Below are 22,890 nucleotides of genomic sequence, written 5' to 3'. Positions count from 1 at the left end.
TCACGCCGGGTGATACGCCAGTATGGCGATGACGAATACACGCTTCCGATGTGCGTTCACCCCGATGTCGCTAAACACGGATGCGACCATCATGATGCTGTAAACAGAACCTGAATTCATCCGAAAAAAATGACTCTTTGCCATTAGTACACCCAGTTTCGTCGTTGAGTATACCATCGCAGGCGTTCCTGTCCGTGATGCAGCGTCAAGTGTAACCGCAGCCATGGTCTCCGAGATGATAGTCCAAGCTGCTGCAAACGTCGTCGAACTGTTCGTGCAGATGCTTGTTGTCTTGCAAACGTCCCCATGTGTTGACTCAGGGATCGAGACGTGGCTGCACGATCCGTTACAGCCCATGCGGATAAGATGCCTGTCATCTCGACTGCTTGTGATACGAGGCCGTTGGGATCTAGCACGGCGTTCCGTATCGCAATCGCGATAGGTTACAATCCGACCTTTATCAAAGTCCGAAACGTGATGGTACGCATTTCTCCTCCTTACACGAGGCATCACAACAACGTTTCACCAGGCAACGCTGGTCAACTGCTGTTTGTGTATGAGAAATCGGTTGGAAACTTTTCTCATGTCAGCACTTTGTAGGTGTCGCCACCGGCGCCAACCTTGTGTGAATGCTCTGAAAAGCTAATCATTTGCGTATCACAGCATGTTCTTCCTGTCGGTTAAATTTCGCGTCTGTAGCACGCCATCTTCGTGGTGTAGCAGTTTTAATGGCCAGTAGTACATATAGATTCTGGGGATCTAAAATCTCGGCAATTTTTACCTATATCCACATTGGCAAGATATCGGTCCTGGGGATTCTAAGATTTTCGAGAATGACAAAAAAATTTTCTTGTGATGTAATTGCAATTAAACAATTCTCGGCTTTTTTCCCTTTACTTTTACTGTGAAATCTTCTTTGTTGTCAAATTCAATGATTCTAGGGCAACGAGAAATATCCTATAGTTTTCGATGAGTGAATTTGCGAATATCAAAATATGTGACATAAATAGTCGTATCCTCTTATTGGATTGACTTTTACATTTACTATACTGTCATGAGGCCATAGTCCTTAGTATGTGACTCAAATTTCATCTTGGTACTATATCCGTTCCTGAGAACAGGTGACAGAAGGTATGTAAACAGTTGCACAGATAGATACACGGATGGATAACAGAGTTTTCTGATAAGGGTTCCATTTTTACCGAAAAACTGAACCGTTATACGGTACGAAACCCTAAAAACAAAATAAATTTAGACCAAAAACGGTGATCAAAGAAATACTTCATCACTGTCATCTTCATTTTCCGGAGTTAGGCCTGTTCCCTCGTCATTCCTATTTTAGAGAAGATTGGAAGGTTTTAAAACACCTGCTGCAGAAGAATGTTGGAGATTATATCGGTGGATAAGTTGAGTTATGAAAAGGAACTGAAGATAATTGCAGAGAAAAACACATTATCATTTGACTTTGCTTCTCTACAGCATAATATTCAGATCCGCTTGGAAATGGCCTGAGGTAAACGCCAAAACCGATCGTGAACTTAATAAATTTCTTATTAGCAACCGGAGGGGCTTTTCCATAATTCATTAAAAAAACTTATGGTACAACACGACTACAAGAAGGGATCGGTTGGTGGTACATCTAGGGGGATCACGGAATCGTCAATACATTAACGAAGTTGGAATGAAAGTCGGATGCAGTAGAGATATAGAGATGAAAATGCTTGCAGAGGACAGACTAGCATAAAACGAGTTTCTTGTCAAGGCCTTGAAGGCACAAGGGATGTCGACCGACCGCCATATTATCCTTTGCCTTTCAGTGTCAGATGGATATGGTATGGAGGGACAAGTGGCTGTTTCGTCGACGTTTCAGTCCGTGGAGCCGTCCCTTCTCATTCAAGTAGCTCCACAACTGGAATCACTTCTTCCATCACGGAAAAATCCTTGGTAGTATGGCGTATGGAACTCTAGTCCTTCGTGTTGCACCCATCTACGATTTCTACTCAGCAACGGAGGCGGACGTAGAGAGGCGTATAGAGCTGTATCAGTCTGGTGACCACAACTGCATCCCCCTCAGTAGCCGAGATCGATAACGCAGGACTGTGCCGTGCGAGATGGACTCTGAGGTAAGCAGGTTAGAATTCTGATGGTCGGTGAACTTTTCAACTTTTCACTGCCAGTAGCTGGCCGGCAAGGCGATGAGTGGTGGTTGCGTAAAGTCTTTGCGCCAATGTTGTGGATTAAATTCCACACTTCTCTGCGGTGTCTCATATGAGACTGTTAACGGTGACCCATCCTTTACACGGGGACCTTAATCTCGGCGACACCCTCGATAGTGTTCGAGAGGAACATGCTATATGCTGGCGCTGGGTGTGACACCCTCTCACTTCTCTCGTCTTACAACACAAACACAACATTGTTACTCATGTACCCTCCACAAATGCACTTACGATCCGACTATCACTAATACGCTAGGAAAAAGAGCGGGCTAAAAGCACCCTTTCCACAAGGCGGCAGAACCCATCCAATGGAATATCTCGGCCAACAATTCCATATGATATTTACATTTATAAGTACATTTTTATCACAACGACTTATTGCATGGGTTTTAGTGGTCATCCATGTTCTGGTAATCTTTCCGTATAGTCTTTATGTCTATATAAATGTATTACATCGTTTATACGTTCAACTCTCTTCTAACACCTTCATTTTTTTATTTCATATAATTTTCGACATCAATGACAACTCCTAGTAATCTCATGAAACGGCGTTTTGTGGCGTTGGTCACGCATCGCTGATGTTAAGGAAATATTTTTATTTTGAGGTATTTATAAATATAAGTTATATTTTTTTACAGTGAAAATGCAATGTTTTATTTAAATTACATAAATTCTAGAAACGTTAACGGAATTCAACCGCTAACATAAATAAATAGCAGCTTTCCGTGTACTTGTTTTCTATTCGTTCATGAAGTTTTCTTTTCTTTATTTTTTCTAGAACTATAATTTTTATTTTGGGTATTTATCATTTAATATGTGATTATAGAGTCTTTATTGAGTGGAAACGTTTTTAATTTAAATGACTCCTTTTATTGTTATTGTTTTAATGTCTATTCTTTCAATACGGTTATTAATTATTAGTCCAAATTTTATTATATTTTATTAGCCGCTGACAGGTAGCCTCAAGAATACGATGCACTTGTCGAGCAAGTCATCAACTTCACTCTTGTGATGGGTCGCTTATATCGGCCGTCTTAAGTTACCATAATCGGAGATGGCATGGCGTAGGCACGTAATGACACCAAGTTACTTCTGAGAAGGTTGGTTGGTTGGTTTGGGGGAGGGGACCAAATAGCGTGGTCATCGGTCTTCCGAGAAGGAAATCACTGTCCGGACAAGAGGGTTTTTCAAGTGTTAATAGAAACTTACATACAAGGTGAAGAAAAAATGCCGAACTTTGTGGTCAGCACGCGATTCCTCATCCAGATTAAAGATGAAAGTTTATCTAAAAAATCAGATCGGATGCGTTCCGGAAACACATCTATGAAAGCTGGCAACACTGTCACATGTTGCAACGTATAGAAATGTACAGAGGAACGTGTATCAGTTCGCACTACTATACCAGTTGTCGTAGCAGACTGTTGGTAATTCAAACCCACATTCACCACGGAGCTATGGTTAGAATACTCATCAGGTTCATCTTTTAATTTTTAGACGTCTGTTTCCTAGTTATCGTTGTCTATAAGCAAGACATCATTTTGTCACTTGACAACAGTCTACCACTTGAGTGGCCTCCATTAAACTGCATGCGTATGTCTACTAACCACGCAGTGCACAACCATAAGTTCATGTAGGACGGCTTCCCGATGGAGAACACAAACGATGAATACGTCAACATGATTCTGGGGATGGATGCATCAGATATCCAAGCTGCTGCTGCTTCTCGTGGGTATGCTGCGTGGTACCCTCAAAGGCGCCATCCTGATCAGAATATTTTTATTCGCCTGGAGCAACGCCTTTGGGAAACCAATTATCTTTATCCACAAGTAATGGACACAGGTCGTTCAAGAACTAAACATACTCCACAAACAGAGAACGCGATTCTTGAAACCGTTTACCAATCACCTGGTGATAAGGGAAATGCGACCGTTGTAATGAAGACCGAAGATTATGAGCAAAAGATCCGACACCTATTAGGTCCGACGACGTACCCAAAACTAAGCGCAAATCCGACGCAGTGTATCACACACACCACAAATTATATCAGAAGCATAACAGAGCTAAACACACGGCGAAGTAAGAAATCAGAAAAAGAAATGTCGGGTACGGCCTTTCTGCCATACATTACCAGAGTGACGGACAGAATCGACCGTATACTGCGCAAACACGGCGATTTTCAAACCGACAAAGAAGATCAAAGAGTGTCTTAAATCGGCAGAGGTGAAAAGGAACCCACTTGCAATGTCAGGAATATACCGCATACCATGCACATGCGAAAAAGTTTGTGTCTGAATGACTGGACTATCAATCAACACCAGGATCAAAGAACATATGCGACTTCGCAGGTTGGGGCAGGTGGAGAAATGGGCCTTGGAAGAGCACGAACTGTGTGAGACCGACCACGTAATAAAATTCGCCGACACGTAAGTTCTGGCTGTAGAGAAGCAGTGTCACACACACTTGTTCAGAGAAGCTATAGAAATAAAAAAAAAACACGGAAATAACTTCAACAAGAAAGAAGAAAGCCTTTTAAGGTAAACGGATCCTGGCTTCCGCGAGCTCGGCTCCAGTTCACCACCGTCAATGGAGGGTGAAGCTTTGACAATGCAAGCCACTCGTGCTGGCGAAATGTCAGTAAAATCATCAAACGAATATCGGCCGAAGAACCCGAGACAGAAGCCAATAGGCAGTTTGTCAACATTTGCACTGTTGAGATGGCCTGTACAGGCAGGCTGTAGTGATGTCCAACGACTTCACTGGAATGTTGGCATAGAGTCAGTCTGCATAGAGAACTAGAGAGAGGAAAAGTACTCTCTCACCTATTTTTCGTATACAGAAAATTATTAAAGATTTTGTTACAACTTTATATTCCTTCAGCAATACTCTAGAAAGTTAATGGCCAGAGCAGATGTTGATGGGGCCTGGTTGGGCGCTAAAAGCATGAGGTGTTTTTTATGGTTCTTAGTACATAGAAACGGCATGTTGGTAGTTGAAAGCAACTGGTGGCGAGCCCATCCCTCAGTAGATCTTGCCCAACAGGCCCACAGCCGTACAGGGCAGACACAGCAGCCCCTAGTCGAGACAGGTCTCCAGCAGGACAATGGCGCTATACCTGCACTGGCGCTAGCCAAAGGCTGGGCTGGGGGTGCCAGACTGAAGGGACACATCTACACAGTGGAGTCATAAACCGGACATTGTGTGCTGAGCAATGCGTAATAAAAGTTCACAAGTTTTCGTGTTCACTGATACTGCAAGCAGACCTGTGACTTACTCCCATCGACTGCTTCGGTTTATAAGAAACTCCGGCGTCTGGGAAAAGTTTAGAAATAGAATCTTTATTATACCTCATAGTTAGGACTAACATGCTCCAAGGCACAGACAGTTTAGATAAAGATCTTTAAGACTCTATCTGTTTGCTTGTTGCTGTGGGAAGTGACGTGACTTTGGAGAAAAATATCTTTTCCCTCCATGAAAACTTAAAAAACTCCAGTAATTGGCGGTTTCTTTTTTTTCAGAGACGCAGGTTTCTTAACTCTTGCGATAGTTCGACATGAGTTTGTGCTGTCGTGTAAGATGGGAGATTTAGCGCCTCTAAAGCCCTGTGATTGGCTCAAGATGGAATGAAGGAGGTGTCGTTAGTGCACTTTACAGTAAAACAGTATTTTTTTATCTGGAGAGGTGCGAAGCACTCGAGTTCTAGACTTCGGTCTGGAAGCATCTTCTGATCAAAGTTCTGGCATGTGTGATTGGTACTTGGGACCTGTCCTGAGAGCCAGCCAGGGTGGCCGAGTGGTTCTAAGCGCTACAGTCTGGAACCGCGCGATCGCTATGGTTGCAGGTTCGAATCCTGCCTCGGGCATGGATGTGTGTGATGTCCTTAGGTTAGTTAGGTTTAAGTAGTTCTAAGTTCTAGGGGACTGATGACCTTAGAAGTTAAGTCCCATAGTGCTCAGAGCCATTTGAACCATTTTTGAACCTGTCCTGAGACTGACATCACTTGCGTGTAGACTGGGGAACCTGTGGTGAAGTTCTTACTATATTGACAGTGTGACTTCAGATGTCTCGGACCACTCATTTGCCGAGGGCACACTTATTCGTTTTTGGTTTACCAGTCTTGACGTTTGGTATCCTCGTGTGCTTTGTTGTATACGTGAGTCCTTGGTACGAGCAGTAAATGGGTGTGTCACACACGGAAATCTTCCATGATTTCAGAGATCTGATAGAGAGTAAACTGCGATCCATCTGCCTGATCGCTAGACGGTGAGATTTTGCATTTCTTTCGTGGGTGCGATCGATTCACAGGTGCCCCCATCTCGCCAGCAGAGGCGAGCAGACAGGGTAACGCATTGCTGCTCCGGCGTTGTCAGGGCGTACAGATCTCAATCTCCACTTGCTCTCAGCTTCACCTATGTAGACTTCTGTAGGTTATCAATCAAAGTCTGCTCAGTGTCAGATCAATTCAAACTGCATTCTCCACATTTTTAGAGCCAGAGTATTTGACTCACTTCTGCCATCCAGGATCTTTGTCGACTGTTCTCTTAACCCAAAGGTTAGTTGTTTACTGTATTCAATCAATAACTATAATTTATGTCTGTTTTTCTTTTTAAAAATAAATGTTGCTAGTAAATTTTACTACATTCTCAATAATTTTATATAGTCAGCACCACGGGTTAACTTTCATTGTGCCAGGATAACTTTCAAACTCAAAGCCTTTTCTTCGCAGATAAAAGTTCATTTATGCTGTGTAAGCGAGTTATTCTTAGAGAGTCCTGATTTTTGCAAGAACGGTAATACGTTTCTCCTCGCCAATTTCTGAGCAGTCAGGCAGTGTTATTAATTCAGAGTTTCATTGCTATCACGAGTTAGCAAATACTATGGTGATCATTATTGAGGCCACATATTCGTGTGCCATCTCCCTAAGTCGATAATTTGTGCTTGGCACACCTAGGTCTCTATGTGCCAGTAGGTCGACAAACCATTTCCTCCCAAGAATAGGAAGCGCCTGAAAGACATAAGAAGTCCACCACACTCTGTATACACATAAAAATACTCTTTAATACGAATTATATTTAAGATCTTTAATTCAAAAATAGTTGCCATTCATTGGTTCTGACTAAGGTCTTCGGCATGTTTCCTTAGGCCATGCTGATCAAATTTGAGTCTGTTCGTGGGCTGCAGTGTGCCTACTGACACAGGTGGGAAGTGGTCGTCAAACAGCTGATTTGTCATCGGTTTTGCAGCCGGGCTATAGCGTATGCCATCTCACTGCGCTCTTTAATTTTGCACACGAGTGGTATTTGCACACACTCAAGCACAGAACAATTCGTCTCGCGGGTAGCCTACACTATCAGCGCCTGCCCGTGAGTGCAGCCGATGGGGTAGCGTTGGTACAGCTTGCCTTAGTTGCAAGGCAAATGCCAGAACTGGGCATCCTACGCTACATAATTCAATCGAGATTGCGCTTCAACCACTACCAGGCTGCCTGGTTTTTGGCTCAGGAGTCCGACACTCTACCTTCAACGGAAGACGATGAGAAAAGTAAAAGAAATTGCTTGGTGCACGAATGCGGGGCAGAGAGCTGATAGCAGAGAGCGGTACTCACTCGGCGCCCCTGGAGCCGGGCAGCGATCCGCCGGTGCTGTTGCCGGGAGAGCTGCCCCTGGAAGCGGGACCCTGCCGCCGCGACCCCCTGCTGTCGCCGCCCCCGCCGCCTCCGCCGGCCCTCTTGGAGCGGCCGGGGCTAGTGCCGCGCTGACCCTGGCCGGCCATCTCGCCGTCTGCAGCATTCAGCGATCCTGTGGGCACACCGACGGTGTCGTTGCATTCAGGAGGCCTATGTACAGGGTGAAGCAAAATGGCCTAGTAGTGTCTGAGCAGTGTAGCGGGTGTCGAATCGAGCAAATGTTTCCAGATAACTGCAGGTCGGAAATGCAAACGTATGGAGCTACGACCATAAACACATACACAACATGTGACTAGTGTGCAGTGAGCGAACGTGCTTGGGTGCGCCTACCAGCTGAGCCAAATTTTAGGTCCATCCCTCCTCCCTAGCCCCATCACCCGCTCACCAATGTAAAACTAACATTTGGCAATTTCTTATAGATATTTTCCAAATTATAATTTTATAGATAGGATGAATGAAAACGAACACTTATTGAAAAATATTTCTCCCATAACTTGTCACACACAGCAGTTTCTCACTGCAGTGTCTGCCGTGTCTGAAGGAATATGCACTGCAGAGACTACAGCTGTTATGAAATACATGTATGCACTGTAGTATCGTATTTATCCGCCGATGCTGGGCAAGTAACTTTCAAATAAAATGTCTCCCCTGTATGGGAATATATACGAGTGTCACTCCAAAAGAAATGCACACTGTTTTTTTAAAAAATCCATCTTTTATTGTAAATGTTTGAAAGTTTTACAGTGTGTAGATACATCCTTTAGGAACAATATTTTCATTTCTCCACATAATTTCCATCCCTCTCAACTGCCTTACGCCACCTTGGAACCAGCGCCTGTATACCCGCACGGTAAAATTCTGGACCAACCTGATGGAGCCACTGTTGGGCATCGTGCACAATGGAGTCATCATCTTCAAACCTTGTTCCACGAAGAGTCTTTCAGTTTCCCAAAGAGATGATAGTCACATGGAGCCAGGTCAGGACTGTAAGGCGGGTGTTTCAGTGTTGTCCATCCGAATTTTGTGATCGCTTCCATGGTTTTTTGACTGACATGTGGCCGTGCATTGTCGTGCAACAGAAAACATCCTGCTTTTGCCGATTTGTTCGAACACGACTCAGTCGAGCTTGAAGTTTCTTCAGTGTCGTCACATATGCATCAGAATTTATGGTGGTTCCACTTAGAATGATGTCCACAAGCAAGAGTCCTTCGGAATCGAAAAACACCGTAGCCATAACTTTTCCAGCAGAAGGTCTCGTTTTGAATTTTTTTCCTTGGGTGAATTTGCATGATGCCACTTCATTGAGTGCCTCTTCGTCTCTGGTGAAAAATGATGGAGCCATGTTTCATCAACTGACACAACTCTTCCAAGAAATTTATCTCCACCATTCTCGTACTGTTCCAAAAGTTCGGTGCATACCGTTTTGCTTGTTTCTTTGTGAGCCACTGTCAACATCCTGGGAACCCACCTGGCACAAACCTTTTTAACGCCAACACTTTCAGTATTCTGCAAACACTTGCTTCCCCTATGCCAACGTAGTGTGACAATTTGTTCACTGTGATGCGTCTGTCAGCTGTCACCAATTCGTTAACTCTCTATACATTGTCTGGAGTGCGTGCAGTACGAGGCCTGCCGCTGCAACGACAATCCTCAATATTGCCGTGCCCGCTTTCATCACGTAACCTGCTTGCCCACCGACTAACTGTGCTGCGATCGACAGCAGCATCTCCATACACCTTCTTCAACCTCTTGTGGATGTTTCCCACTGTCTCGTTTTCACAGCACACGAATTCTATGACAGCACGTTGCCTCTGATGAACGTCAAGTGTAGGAGCCACCTTGAAGACATGCTGTGACGGCGCCACTCACGGAAACAGGTTGAACTAAGTTTGAAAACAAGCGGGAAGGATGCATCTACACACTGTAAAACTTTCACACATGCAGAATGAAAACTGTATTTTTACAAAAGTAGTGTGCATTTCTTTTGGTGTGACCCTCGTATAATGTGTGTACGAGTACAGGCAGGAACGACGACATATGAAAGCCGGCGTCTGGCCGTGACGCATGCTCGGATGGCCAAAGTAATTAAGGCGACCACTCGCCACAAGGGGGAAATCCGGTTCGGGTCTAGCGCAAATTCTCAACTTCGTCATTCCATTATACAGCTGAAGGTAGGACCATATTCGCAAGTGCGAATACAATTGATGTATCTCTTATCTCCGCGTTGCATTAAAATTGATAAGATGGTCACCTATTGAAATACAGATGGTTGTCAAGGAGATTGCGGAGCTGCGTTCTTGCAAGTTATTAGAACGCTATACAAGGAAGAAGCTCAAGTTTAAGAGTAAAAATACTGGCTGGCGGAGTGGCTGGTAAATTACGTCCTATACGCGCCCCCTTTTCTACTTCCTACTTTCACCGCCGCATCTTGCTTCAGCCATCAATTGGCAGAACCATGGACCTTGCCGTTGGTGGGGAGGTTTGCGTGCCTCAGCGATACAGATGGCCGTACCGTAGGTGCAACCACAACGGGGGGGTACCTCTTGAGAGGCCAGACAAACGCGTGGTTCCTGAAGAGGGGCAGCAGCCTTTTCAGTAGTTGCAGGGGCAACAGTCTGGATGATTGACTGATCTGGCCTTGTAACACTAACCAAAACGGCCTTGCTGTGCTGGTACTGCGAACGGCTGAAAGCAAGAGGAAACTACAGACGTAATTTTTCCCGAGGGCATGCGGCTTTACTGTATGGTTAAATGATGATGGCGTCCTCTCAGGTAAAATATTCCGGAGGTAAAATAGTCCCCCATCCGGATCTCCGTGCGGGGACTACTCAGGAGGACGTCTTTATCAGGAGAAAGAAAGCTAGCGTTCTACGGATCGGAGCGTGAAATGTCAGATCCCTTAATTGGGCAGGTAGGTTAGAAAATTTCAAAAGGGAAATGGATAGCTTAAAGTTAGATATAGAAGGAATTAGTGAAGTTCGGTGGCAGAAGGAACAAGACTTTTGGTCAGGCGAATACAGGGTTATAAATACAAAATCAAATAGGGGTAATGCAGGAGTCGGTTTAATAATGAATAAAAGGAGTGCGGGTAAGCTACTACAAACAGCATAGTGAACGCATTATTGTGGCCAAGATAGACACGAAGCCCACGCCTACTACAGTAGTACAAGCTTATATGCCAACTCGCTCTGCAGATGACGAAGGAATTGAAGAAATGTATGATGAAATAAAATATATTATTCCGGTAGAGAAGGGAGACGAAAATTTAATAGTCATGGGTGACTGGAATTCGGTAGTAGGAAAAAGGAGACAAGGAAACGTAGTAGGGGAATATGGACTGGGGCTAAGAAATGAAAGAGGAAGCCGCCTGGTAGAATTTTGCACAGAGCACAACCTAATCATAGCTAACACTTGGTTCAAGAATCATAAATGAAGGTTGTATACATGGAAGAAGCCTGGAGATACTGACAGGTTTCAGATAGATTATATAATGGTAAGACAGAGATTTAGGAACCAGGTTTTAAATTGTAAGACATTTCCAGGGGCAGATGTGGACTCTGACCACAATCTGTTGGTTATGAACTGTAGATTAAAACTGAAGAAATTGCAAAAAGGTGGGAATTTAAGGAGATGGGACCAGGATAAACTGACTAAACCAGAGGTTGTACAGAGTTTCAGGGACAGCATAAGGGAACAATTGACAGGAATGGGGGAAAGAAATACAGGAGAAGAAGAATGGGTAGCTTTGAGAGATGAAGTAGGGAAGGTAGCAGAGGATCAAGTAGGTAAAAAGACGAGGGCTAGTAGAAATCCTTGGGTAACAGAAGAAATATTGAATTTAATTGATGAAAGGAGAAAATATTAAAATGCAGTAAATGAAGCAGGCAAAAAGGAATACAAACGTCTCAAAAATGAGATCGACAGGAAGAGCAAAATGGCTAAGCAAGCATGGCTAGAGGACAAATGTAAGGATGTAGAGGCTTATCTCACTAGGGGTAAGATAGATACTGCCTACAGGAAAATTAAAGAGACCTTTGGAGAAAAGACAACCACTTGTATGAAAATCAAGAGCTCAGATGGAAACCCAGTTCTAAGCAAAGAAGGGAAAGCTGAAAGGTGGAAGGAGTATATAGAGGGTCTATACAAGGGTGATGTACTTGAGGACAATATTATGGAAATGGAAGAGAATGTAGATGAAGATGAATTGGGAGATACGATACTGCGTGAAGAGTTTGACGAAGCACTGAAAGACCTGAGCCGAAACAAGGCCCTGGGAGTAGACAACATTCCACTCTAACTACTGACGGCCTTGGACGAGCCAGTCCTGACAAAACTCTACCATCTAGTGAGCAAGATGTATGAGACGGGTGAAATACCCTCAGACTTTAAGATGAATATAATAATTCCAATCTCAAAGAAAGCAGATGCTGACAGATGTGAAAATTACTGAACAATCACTTCAATAAGTCACGGATGCAAAATACTAACGCGAATTCTTTACAGGCGAATGGAGAAACTTGTAGAAGCCGACCTCGGGGAAGATCAATTTGGATTCCGTAGAAATATTGGAACACGTGAGGCAATACTGACCCTACGACTTATCTTAGAAGCTAGATTAAGGAAAGGCAAGCCTACGCTTCTAGCACTTGTAGACTTAGAGAAAGCTTTTGATAATGTTGACTGGAATACTCTCTTTCAAATTCTGAAGGTGGCAGGGGTACAATACAGGGAGCGGAAGGCTATTTACAATTTGTACAGAAGCCAGATAGCAGTTATAAGAGTCGAGGGACGTGGAAGGGAAGCAGTGGTTGGGAAGGGAGCGAGACAGGGTTGTAGGCTCTCCCCGATGTTATTCAATCTGTATATTGGGCAAGCAGTGAAGGAAACAAAAGAAAAATTCGGAGTAAGTATTAAAATCCATGGAGAAGAAATATAAACTTTGAGGTTCGCCGATGACATTGTAATTCTGTCAGAGACAGCAAAGGACTTGGAAGAGCAGTTGAACGGAATGGACAGTGTTGAAAGGAAGATATAAGATGAACATCAACAAAAGCAAAACGAGGATAATGGAATGTAGTGGAATTAGGTCGGGTGATGCTGAGGGAATTAGATTAGGAAATGAGACACTTAAAGCAGTAAAGGAGTTTTGCTATTTTGGAAGCAAAATAACTGATGATGGTCGAAGTAGAGAAGATATAAAATGTAGACTGGCAATGGTAAGGAAAGCATTTCTGAAGAAGAGAAATTTGTTAACATCGAGTATATATTTAAGTGTCAGGAAGTCGTTTCTAAAAGTATTTGTATGGAATGTAGCCTTGTATGGAAGTGAAACGTGGACGATAAGTAGTTTGGACAAGAAGAGAATAGAAGCTTTCGAAATGTGGTGCTACAGAAGAATGCTGAAGATTAGATGGGTAGATCACATAACTAATGATGAAGTATTGAATAGAATTGGGGAGAAGAGGAGTTTGTGGCACAACTTGACAAAAAGAAGGGACCGGTTAGTAGGACATGTTCTGAGGCATCAAGGGACCACAAATTTAGCATTGGATGGTAGCGTGGAGGGTAAAAATCGTAGAGGGAGACCAAGAGATGAATACACTAAGCAGATTCAGAAGGATGTAGGTTGCAGTAGGTACTGGGAGATGAAGAAGCTTCCACAGGATAGGGTAGCATGGAGAGCTGCATCAAATCAGTCTCAGGACTGAAGACCACAACAACAACAAGACTGGTTGACCAAACCCTTCCTGATGACTCAATTTCTACGTAAAAGAAATATATGGCAGTAGTTATTGCAATTACCGTATTATGACCGTGCATTGCACTTTGCATGGTTGCAGTATTACTTTTTGAAATATTTTCAGCATGTTGCTGATCACGAAGTTCAAACGGAAAGACGAGTTAAGTTGTCCGCTGCGTACAGGAGGATTGCAGAACAGTTGTTAGGAGCTAGAGAAGTTATAAAATTCGCAGTCAGGTACTTAAGAATTTCTTTCTTTATGATTTGTAAGAAGAGTAATTAATTTGCGTTTCCTTTGTTCTCAATCAGAATTTATTATTGTCAGAGATGTAACGTCACATATCTGCGTACGTCTTTCAGCAGAACAAATTTGAATTGCAAATATTAACGATTTTAAAAAATAATATGGAATCAGTGTCAGTACTAAAATGTACACAAGGTATAAAATGGCAGGACATTGGCGGAGCTGTCATTTCTACTACGATGATTCACGTGAAATGGTTTCCGAAGTGGTTATGGTCGCACGATGGGTTTTAACAGGTTTTGAAAGCGGAATGGTAGTTGGAGCTAGACGCATTGGACATTCCATTTCGAAAATCGTTAGGGGACTCAATATTCAGGGATCCACAGTGACAAGAGAGTGCCGAGAATACTACATTTTAGGCATTACCTCTCGCCGCGGACAAAACAGTGGCCGATAGTCTCCCTTAATGACCGAGAGCGGGGCGTTTGCGTAGAGTTGTCAGTATTAAAAGACAAGCAACACTGCGTGAAATAACCGCAGAAATCAACGTGGAGCGCACGGCGAACGTATTTGTTTGGCCAGAGCGGCGAAGTTTGGCGCTAAAGGGCTATGGCAGCAGACGATATTGCCTGCAGAGCTTCTCCTGGGCTCATGATCGCATCGGTTGAATCCTAGACGACTGTAAAACGTTGCCTGCTCAGATAAGCCACTACTTCAGTTGGTAAGAGCTGATTGACGGTATGGTTGAGTCATGGACCCAAGTTGTCGACAAGACACTTTGGAAGCTGGTAGCGGCTCCAAAAGGCTGTGAGCTGTGTTTGCATGTACTGTTCTGGGTCCTCTGATCCAAATGAACGGGTCATTGACTGGAAATGATTATGTTCGGCTATTTGGAGACAATCTACAGGTAGTAATGGACTTCATGTTCCCAAACCGATGTCGTGTCAATGGGCTACAACTGTTCGCGGTTGGTCTGTCGATTGGTCTGTAGAACATTCTGGACAATTCGAGCGAATGATTTGGATACCCAGACCGCCCGACATAAATCCCATCGAACATTTGTGGGACGTAATAGACAGATCAGTTCGTGCACAACATGCTGCACGGGCATCACTTTTGCAATTATGGACGGCTACAGAGGCAGCATGGCTCAACATTTCTACAGGGACTTCCAACGACTTGTTGAGTCCATGCCACGTCGTGTTGCAGAATTACGCAGGGCAAAATGAGATCCGACACGATATTGGCAGGTATCCCATGACGTTTGCCACATTAGTGCATAGTACCAAGTGTCAAACTTTACTGCAGTGCTGTTTCTAGAGTGCAGTTTACTATCTTAACAAATTAAAGATACTGGGGTCCTTTTATCGTTGTTGATTTCATGTTAAGCTTTACCCCGTAAACATCACAGAAAATTCGTGTCTAACATGACCAGCTATGGATAGCAATTCATAGTTTGCCCAGCTTCTTCTGTTCAACTGGAACCATTATTTTCAACTAATTTTATCAGTATCTGCGATCTTAAACATAACAGGTATTAGCTGGAACAAATTAGTTCAAATGCACACACTTCCGTACACTATCCCCATACTGGCCGTCTTTGTATGGTCGTGCATGCACACTGGTACGTTTCTGACCTATAATCAGCTGGAAATTCCTCTCCGTTCGACGTCTCATACCCTACTCTGACTTATTGGGCTGCCAGACTGTTTTTCTCCATGTCGTGGCCGATCCTTTAGCGATAGCCATAGTTCCCACGGAATCTAGAATTATGTCACGTCCAAATGGGATGCAGTTACCTATCGAACATAAGGAAAGCTGTATTTGATAAGCGAAAGCAAAGCAGCATTTCTAGTGCATTATTTCATAACAGATTGGACAAATGGCGTTCCCGTGTGGCTGTATATCAAATACGGAGTAAATGGAACAGTCCCTTGTTACTCAGAACATACTTTCAGGAAACATCAAGGATAGTGAAAGGAAAGCTATGACTTATGATTTTCTGTACGTACACACAATAACGGGAACCGACCACAGTAATAAGTTTCATACGTTTTATTTCATCGACGCACTAAGCTTTACATCACTTTTCTCGCCTTTGCCCAAAGTATTTTGATTAATCTTTTGGATCTCATAACGTGACTTACACTGAGAACATGCATAAATTCGATAGCAGACATTTAGAATAGCTGTCGGGTAAAAAATGGGGGAAAAGTAATTCCAGTGTGACCAAATTGCAAAATGAAGCCTATCGATAGTTCCTACATCGAAAAAGGCGTACTAATTAAAAAAAAAGTACATGACAATCCAAATTACACAGACTTTAATAAAAATTTAGTACAGAAAACTGCTGTGCAAGTAAAATTCGTAAAGTATAGAGCATTATGAGCATTAAATCACGTTAGTTGAACTGAGAGATGACATACAATATATCAGAAAGACGTAGCTGTATTTACAGAAACAAATAAATTTGGGACAGAAACATTTCCAGATCGTTAAAAACAAACCTGAAGCCCTGCCGCGCACGCTATAAAACCCCATATGTACACAGGACTGGTGATGCCATGACACCTGGACTACTTGGACAATCAGAGGCGATAACCTCCTTGGCCATTCTACTTATACAGGATCTCTGTTCAAGGTGCTTCAATCAGGACACCTTGTATTGTTTGCCGAAATTAGAGATACTCTAACCAAACAACTTCGGCCATCTAGGAGGCTAAGTTTCACTGTTTGTTGACGACATACGCGGAACAATTTAGAAGAATTTCACCATGGATTACCAGAGAAGCAAATTTTTCGAATAGGCAGTATGATACCGTAAATTGTTTTTGCTAACGCTCATATGGTTTTTGTTAAATAACAATGTAACCTTACTCATGTGCAACTATTTCGTTAGGTTTTGAAGCAAAGCCTCAAGTGAACATTAGAAACTCTGATGACGGAGATCTCGCTCCGAAATAAGATTGATTCAAAAAGAAAGAACAGATTTCAGATTTTTATTACAAACTATGAAAGATAGAAACATATTGCGCACGTCACTGGATAGCGGAAGTTCAAAGTTTTATATTCACACAACACTTTGCCAAACAATGAACATGAGCACCATGTGTTACTCGAGAAATATTGAAACGTAGTGCATTTTATTCAACACACGAATCAACAGGTCCCAATTTATTGAAATGACAGCTTCAAAAATATACCACAGAATCAAACGATGATTATTTCTGATACACCTCATTTATAATGACAATAAAATGATATTTGCAACGAAGACTTTCCTATTTATCATTGAGTGCTGAAGCATGTTACTCGTTTACAGCATGTCGCTGTACTCGTATTTTTCTGTTTCTTAAATTTAGTGGTGATTACGTCACGTTGACAAGTCTTTTCGCCACAGCAATTATCACAGTATAAGTCCAGATTAACATTTGTTGAAGTCTCTAAGTTATCGGTAACAATTCACAACTGACAGTTTAGAGTAATGTAGGCAAAGTACAACAGTCGACGATACGCATGGTGATTCACGAAGATATGAAGATATTTTATTATGTTACTGCACAAGTAAAACTAAAGAAAAAAGTTCATATAAACATACGTCCCCAAATATTTAATTACGAGTTAAGGCTAATAAAAGATTTTGCCTGAAATTTAGCAATTTCGCTAATGTGAAGCCATCGCAAAACTGTACGAGGTTCAAGTAAAGCATGATTTTCATTTATGTAATGGTTTTTTTGTGTATGGGGATGGATGAAAAAGATAGTTTATGAGGACAAAGTCAATACACGTGAGACATTACTCGCTCGCATTATGAATGCAATAGACGAAATTAAGAGCAACCCTGTGAAACTGAAACGAGCAACAAAATCTGTTCATACACGTGCAACTAAATGCATTGAACTCGGTGGAGACATTTTTGAGCATTTATTGTGAATGTATTTTGAAATTGCATGTACACTATACAACTTCCTTAACAATGAGCTTTGTTTTTTCCGGTTTAACATGAATTCACGTGTGCTATGGTATTAATAAAAGCAGGTTATCTGACACATTCATACAGTTTCAGTTAACGTTAGTACCTTCATTTTTTCCAAAATTAAATTCTCTACAACTTCTGTTGAAAACTTTGTGCAATTGTGCGGATTTTAGAAAACAAATTGGGCCAAGTAGACGATAAATTAAAAATCTTGCGAAATTACTTCTTTGTTTCTCTGGATGTTACGGAAAACTACTGCAGATGCACGCTTGAGACATGTTTTAATTGATTTACCAGATTATTAATAACAAAATAAATGGAAATAGTGTTTTGCTTCAACCTAGTACAGTTTTACGATGGCTTCATATTAGCGAAGTTGCTAAATTTCAGGCAAAATCTTTTATTAGCCGTAACTCGTAACTAAATACTTACGGACCTAATTTTATATGAACTTTTTTCTTTAGTTTTACTTGTAGAGTAACATATTAAAATGGGCACCTGCCAGTCATCTTCAGGTGAGCCACCGAGCGAGGTGGCGCAGTGGTTAGCACACTGGACTCGCATTCGGGAGGACGACGGTTCAATCCCGTCTCCGGCCATCCTGATTTAGGTTTTCGTGATTTCCCTAAATCGCTTCAGGCAAATGCCGGGATGGTTCCTTTGAAAGGGCACGGCCGATTTCCTTCCCCATCCTTCCCTCACCCGAGCTTGCGCTCCGTCTCGAATGACCTCGTTGTCGACGGGACGTTAAACACTAATCTCCTCCTCCTCCTCCTCAGGTGAGCCGTCGCAGACTGGCGATAACGTCCTCCGCTCCGCAATATATAGCGTACTGTAACTATTCTGCGCATACGTCGAAAACTTGATAGTTGAACCAACACTGCCCGCCGGCAGCGCCCTCGCTGGTGGAATAACGGAACTCACTCGCCCTCTGCGTTGCTGTTTGCCACGGCCGTCGACACACTCTGTCGTCTTCGATTTGAGCAAATCGTGGAGATGATGGGATTCCATGCACTGTCCAGCTGGTAGCCGCTGTCACGGTTTAACAGATTTTCCGCCAGTCGTATTTCTACGGATTCTTTAATAATGGAGTCCCAGAAAGACGTTGCTGTGGACAAAATCATTGTTTTCTCATACTCCATTGAATGTCCAGTAGAAATACAATGTTCAGCAATAGCGGACTTGCTTTCCCCCCTCCCTCCTACCCTCTCCTCCGGGCTTCCCCTCCCCCTTCCTCCCTCCCCCTCTCTCCTTTGCCCATGGCATCTCTGCTCTCCCCTCTCCCATCTCCCCTTCCTCCTCCTTCACCTCCACTCTTGGCAGGTCCCCGGACTCGTACACGCTGAGTGAACTTTCGCGCGCCGGAGGTCATCGCCATCAGTGTATCGTGTGTGCCGTCGTGTTTAGTGTTCAGTTTCGTCGTCACACTCCATTGTTCACCAGTGCCATTGTCTTCTTCAGTGTTCGTGCGTCGTGACAACAGTTTGTTGTGAATTATCGTCGAGTGTGAACGGCTCCGTGTTTGTCTTTATGTGTCTCCTTTTTATTAAACACCGTTATGTCACATTTGTGTATTCTTTCTGTTCTTTCTCATCTCCTCTACGGCTGAAGAGCGGCGTACCATGCTGCTGACAGCCTGCCTGTTTTGTACGGGTTTTAAAATAACAATAAAGAAAAAAAAAAAAAGCGGACTTGCTTGGCTGCAAAAGGCGGGTGTAACGTTGATGTTCCGTGCAGCGTTCTTTCACGATGCGTGTGGTTTGACCTATGTAAGCCATACCACATTGGCACGGTATCTTGTAAATTCCGGCCTTTCGTAGTAACAGATTGTCCTTAAGTGATCCCACTAGGTCCGCAATCTTCGATGGTGGGCGGAAAATCACTTTTACCTGAAATTTTCGGAGGATTCTTGCTATTTTAAACGAAGTGTTGCCAGCGAAAGGAAGAAAAGCTAAAGATTGTTCCGGCATGTTCTCCTCTTTATTCACTTCCTGCTTCTTAGTTTTAACTGTTAGTGCCCTGTTAATCTGCCGGATGGAATACCCATTTTCGCTGAATACTGTCTTTAGATAGGCGAGTTCTTGAGGAATATCGTGCGAAGTATTGAACGACGACCGGCTGCAAGCCCGAAATTTGTTTGAACAGTCAATTCGCCGGGAAAATTTTAAAATTAACATATTAAAATATTTGCATATCTTCGTGAATCACCCTGTATGTATAAAAGGGTAAGTAATACTGGACTACTTACTCGTTAGGCTACACTTCACTTTTTCTCCAGAGAACTCAGTAAACATTGGGCGCGAGCAGTAATCGATAGCTTCGTCAGGCAATTTCTCGCTTATCGTCACTGTTGTCACAACAAACGAGTACGAATGGCTTGAGGCGGAATGCCTGTGCAGGTTTTTTGGTTATTTTTCTGAACTTTCTAACCTTTGGTAACGCACAATTCAGTGACACGGGTTATACAAAGGGTGTTATGACATCAAAATTATAAGGCACGAGAGCAGTTCCGCACTTGTACTATATGCTACAGGCGTTTGTCATGTGTTGTGCCTTCCTTATTCTGTTCTCCCACGTTTCGAGTAGACAAATATGTAGTGAAACAAGAATAAAAGTAAATAATAAATAAATGATCTTTCGGGCGTTCAAGATTTCCAGACGTCAGTTGTACTAGTCGATTTCTTTTAAGATTAGGAAGACGTTTCACATGTATTGTAAGTAGGCTGTTTAGGCTTTTGTGGTGGTAAGGCCTCGTAGTGCTCTGTATGAAAATTGCTGACTGCGCTGTGTGCAGTCTGTGGCTGGTTGGACTCATTGTTGGAATATTCGCTAGTGTAGTGTTGGGCAGTTGGATGTGAACAGCCTTAGCGTTGGGCAGTTGGAGGTGAGCCGCCAGCAGTTGTGGATGGAAGAGTTCTGAGAGGTTACTATGAGCGGTCGATCTGGACGTGTGTCCGTCAGAAAAAGGAAATTTGTTTAATTGTATGTCACAAAATTATATATATATATATATATAATGACTTTTGAACGTTATTAAGGTAATTAAATACATTGTTTGTTCTCTATCAAAATCTTTCATTGTCCGCAGTTTGTGGTCGTGCGGTAGCGTTCTCGCTTCCCACGCACGGGTTCCCGGGTTCGATTCCCGGCGGGGTCAGGAATTTTCTCTGCCTCGTGATGACTGGGTGTTGTGTGATGTCCTTAGGTTAGTTAGGTTTAAGTAGTTCTAGGGGACTGATGACCATAGATGTTAAGTCCCATAGTGCTCAGAGCCATTTTTTGAAAATCTTTCATTTGCTAACTATGCCTATCAGTGGTTAGTGCCTTCAGTAGTTAGAATCTTTTATTTGGCTGGCAGTATTGGCGCTCGCGGTATTGCAGTAGTTCAAGTCACGAAGATTTTTGTGAGGTAAGTGATTCATGAAAGGTATAAGTTATTGCTAGTCAGGGCCATTCTTTTGTAGGGATTGTTGAAAGTCAGATTGCGTTGCGTTAAAAATATTGTGTGTCAGTTTAGTGATGATCAGAATAAGTAAAGAGAGGAATGTCTGAGTACGTTCAGTTTTGCTCAGCTGTTTGAAAATGAAATACGTAAGAGTTTTTCAAGCTCTGTCAATTTTTACATACAAAAGGGAAGTTTCAGTACTAACCGTGGCGCGTGAGGTGGCATTAGTTTTGACGGGTCCTTTCGCTGCCAGGAAAAAAAGTGGAAGCCGCTCCTTGGGTCTGCACCCGCCAATCAACGTTTGTCACCAACCGTAGTGCAGTTCAGTCACACAGTGAAATTGTGAGGACGGGGTGGGCGTACGGTGTAACTTATTCAAGTAAGAGTTATGTGTACGCTAGCTGATCAAAAGTATCCTGACTCCTATTAGTGGACCTTAACGACGGCGTGGACTGTGCTGTGACTCACTCAGTGCGAGTTTGCATGTCAGTGGACGAATGGCAGCCCGTGCCTCCTCAAGAGCCAAAGCCAGAGAAGGTAGTGATGTTGGACGCTGGGGTCTGTACCGAAGTAAACGTTCTAGCTCATGCAGAAGGCTTTCCATTCGGCTCAGGTCGGTGCTCTGCTCACGCCTGTCCATTCCAGGTATGTTACTGTCCACAAAACATTGCCTCACAGCTACTGTTTTATTACAGAATCCATTGTCACGCTGATAAAATTAATCACCTTCTCCGAACTGTTCCTCTGCTGCACAGAACATAGTGCTGTATAACGTGTACATGTCAGGAGAATCGAAAAGAAAATTTAGTTTCTGCTAGATGACGATCATTATGGCTTTAGGAACGGTAATGCCACTTGAGAGGCTGTTCTCACATTGCGTTTGATAATCGAAGCAAGACTGAAGAAAAATCGAGACACCTTCATGGAATTTGTCGATCCGGAAAAAGCGTTCAACAGTGTCAAACGTTGCAACATGTCCGAAATTCTGAGAAAAATAGAAGTAACCTGTAGGGAAAGAAAGGTGATACACAATGTGTACCAAAACCAACAAGGAACGCTAAGACTGGAAGGTCAGGAACGACGAGCTTGGGTTAAAAAGGATGTAAGGCATGGATGTAGTCTTCTGCTTCTATTGTTCGATCTAAAAATGGTTCAAATGGCTCTGAGCACTATGGGACTTAACATCTGAGGTCATCAGTCTCCTAGACTTAGAACTACTAAAACCTAACTAACCTAAAGACATTAAACACATCCATGGCCGAGGCAGGATTCGAACCTGGGACCGAGCAGTCGTGCGGTTCCGGACTGAAGCGCCTAGAACCGCTCGGCCACAAGGTCCGGCTGTTCAATTTAGACATCGTAGAAGCATTGAGAGAAATAAAAGAAAGAATGAAGAGTGGGAGCAAAATTCAAATTGAAAGGATGTCAATGATAAGATACGCTGATGACATTGCCGAGTGAAAGTGAAAAACAATTACAGGATGTATTGAATGGAATTAGCAGTCTATTGAGTACAGAATAAGTACAGAATATGGATTGAGAGTACATAGAAAAAACGACCAAAGTAATGAGATGTAGCAGAAACA

General features: G+C 43.0%; 1 protein-coding gene across 1 annotated transcript in view; it reads right to left on the bottom strand.

The window, feature by feature from the left end:
• LOC126161568 (kinesin-like protein KIF12) overlaps positions 1-22,890 on the bottom strand; it is a 605,396-nt gene that overhangs the window by 525,831 nt on the left and 56,675 nt on the right. Inside the window, exon 2 of the mRNA XM_049917513.1 lies at positions 7,819-8,011. Within this exon, the coding sequence (XP_049773470.1) occupies positions 7,819-7,985 (167 nt within the window). The 5' untranslated portion in view covers positions 7,986-8,011. The remainder of the gene's footprint in view (positions 1-7,818; positions 8,012-22,890) is intronic.

This window comes from Schistocerca cancellata, chromosome 1 (genome assembly GCF_023864275.1).
Source record: "Schistocerca cancellata isolate TAMUIC-IGC-003103 chromosome 1, iqSchCanc2.1, whole genome shotgun sequence".
Lineage (NCBI taxonomy): Eukaryota > Metazoa > Arthropoda > Insecta > Orthoptera > Acrididae > Schistocerca > Schistocerca cancellata.
Note: the sequence above shows the minus strand (reverse complement) of the source record. Positions and strands in the feature narration are given on the sequence as shown.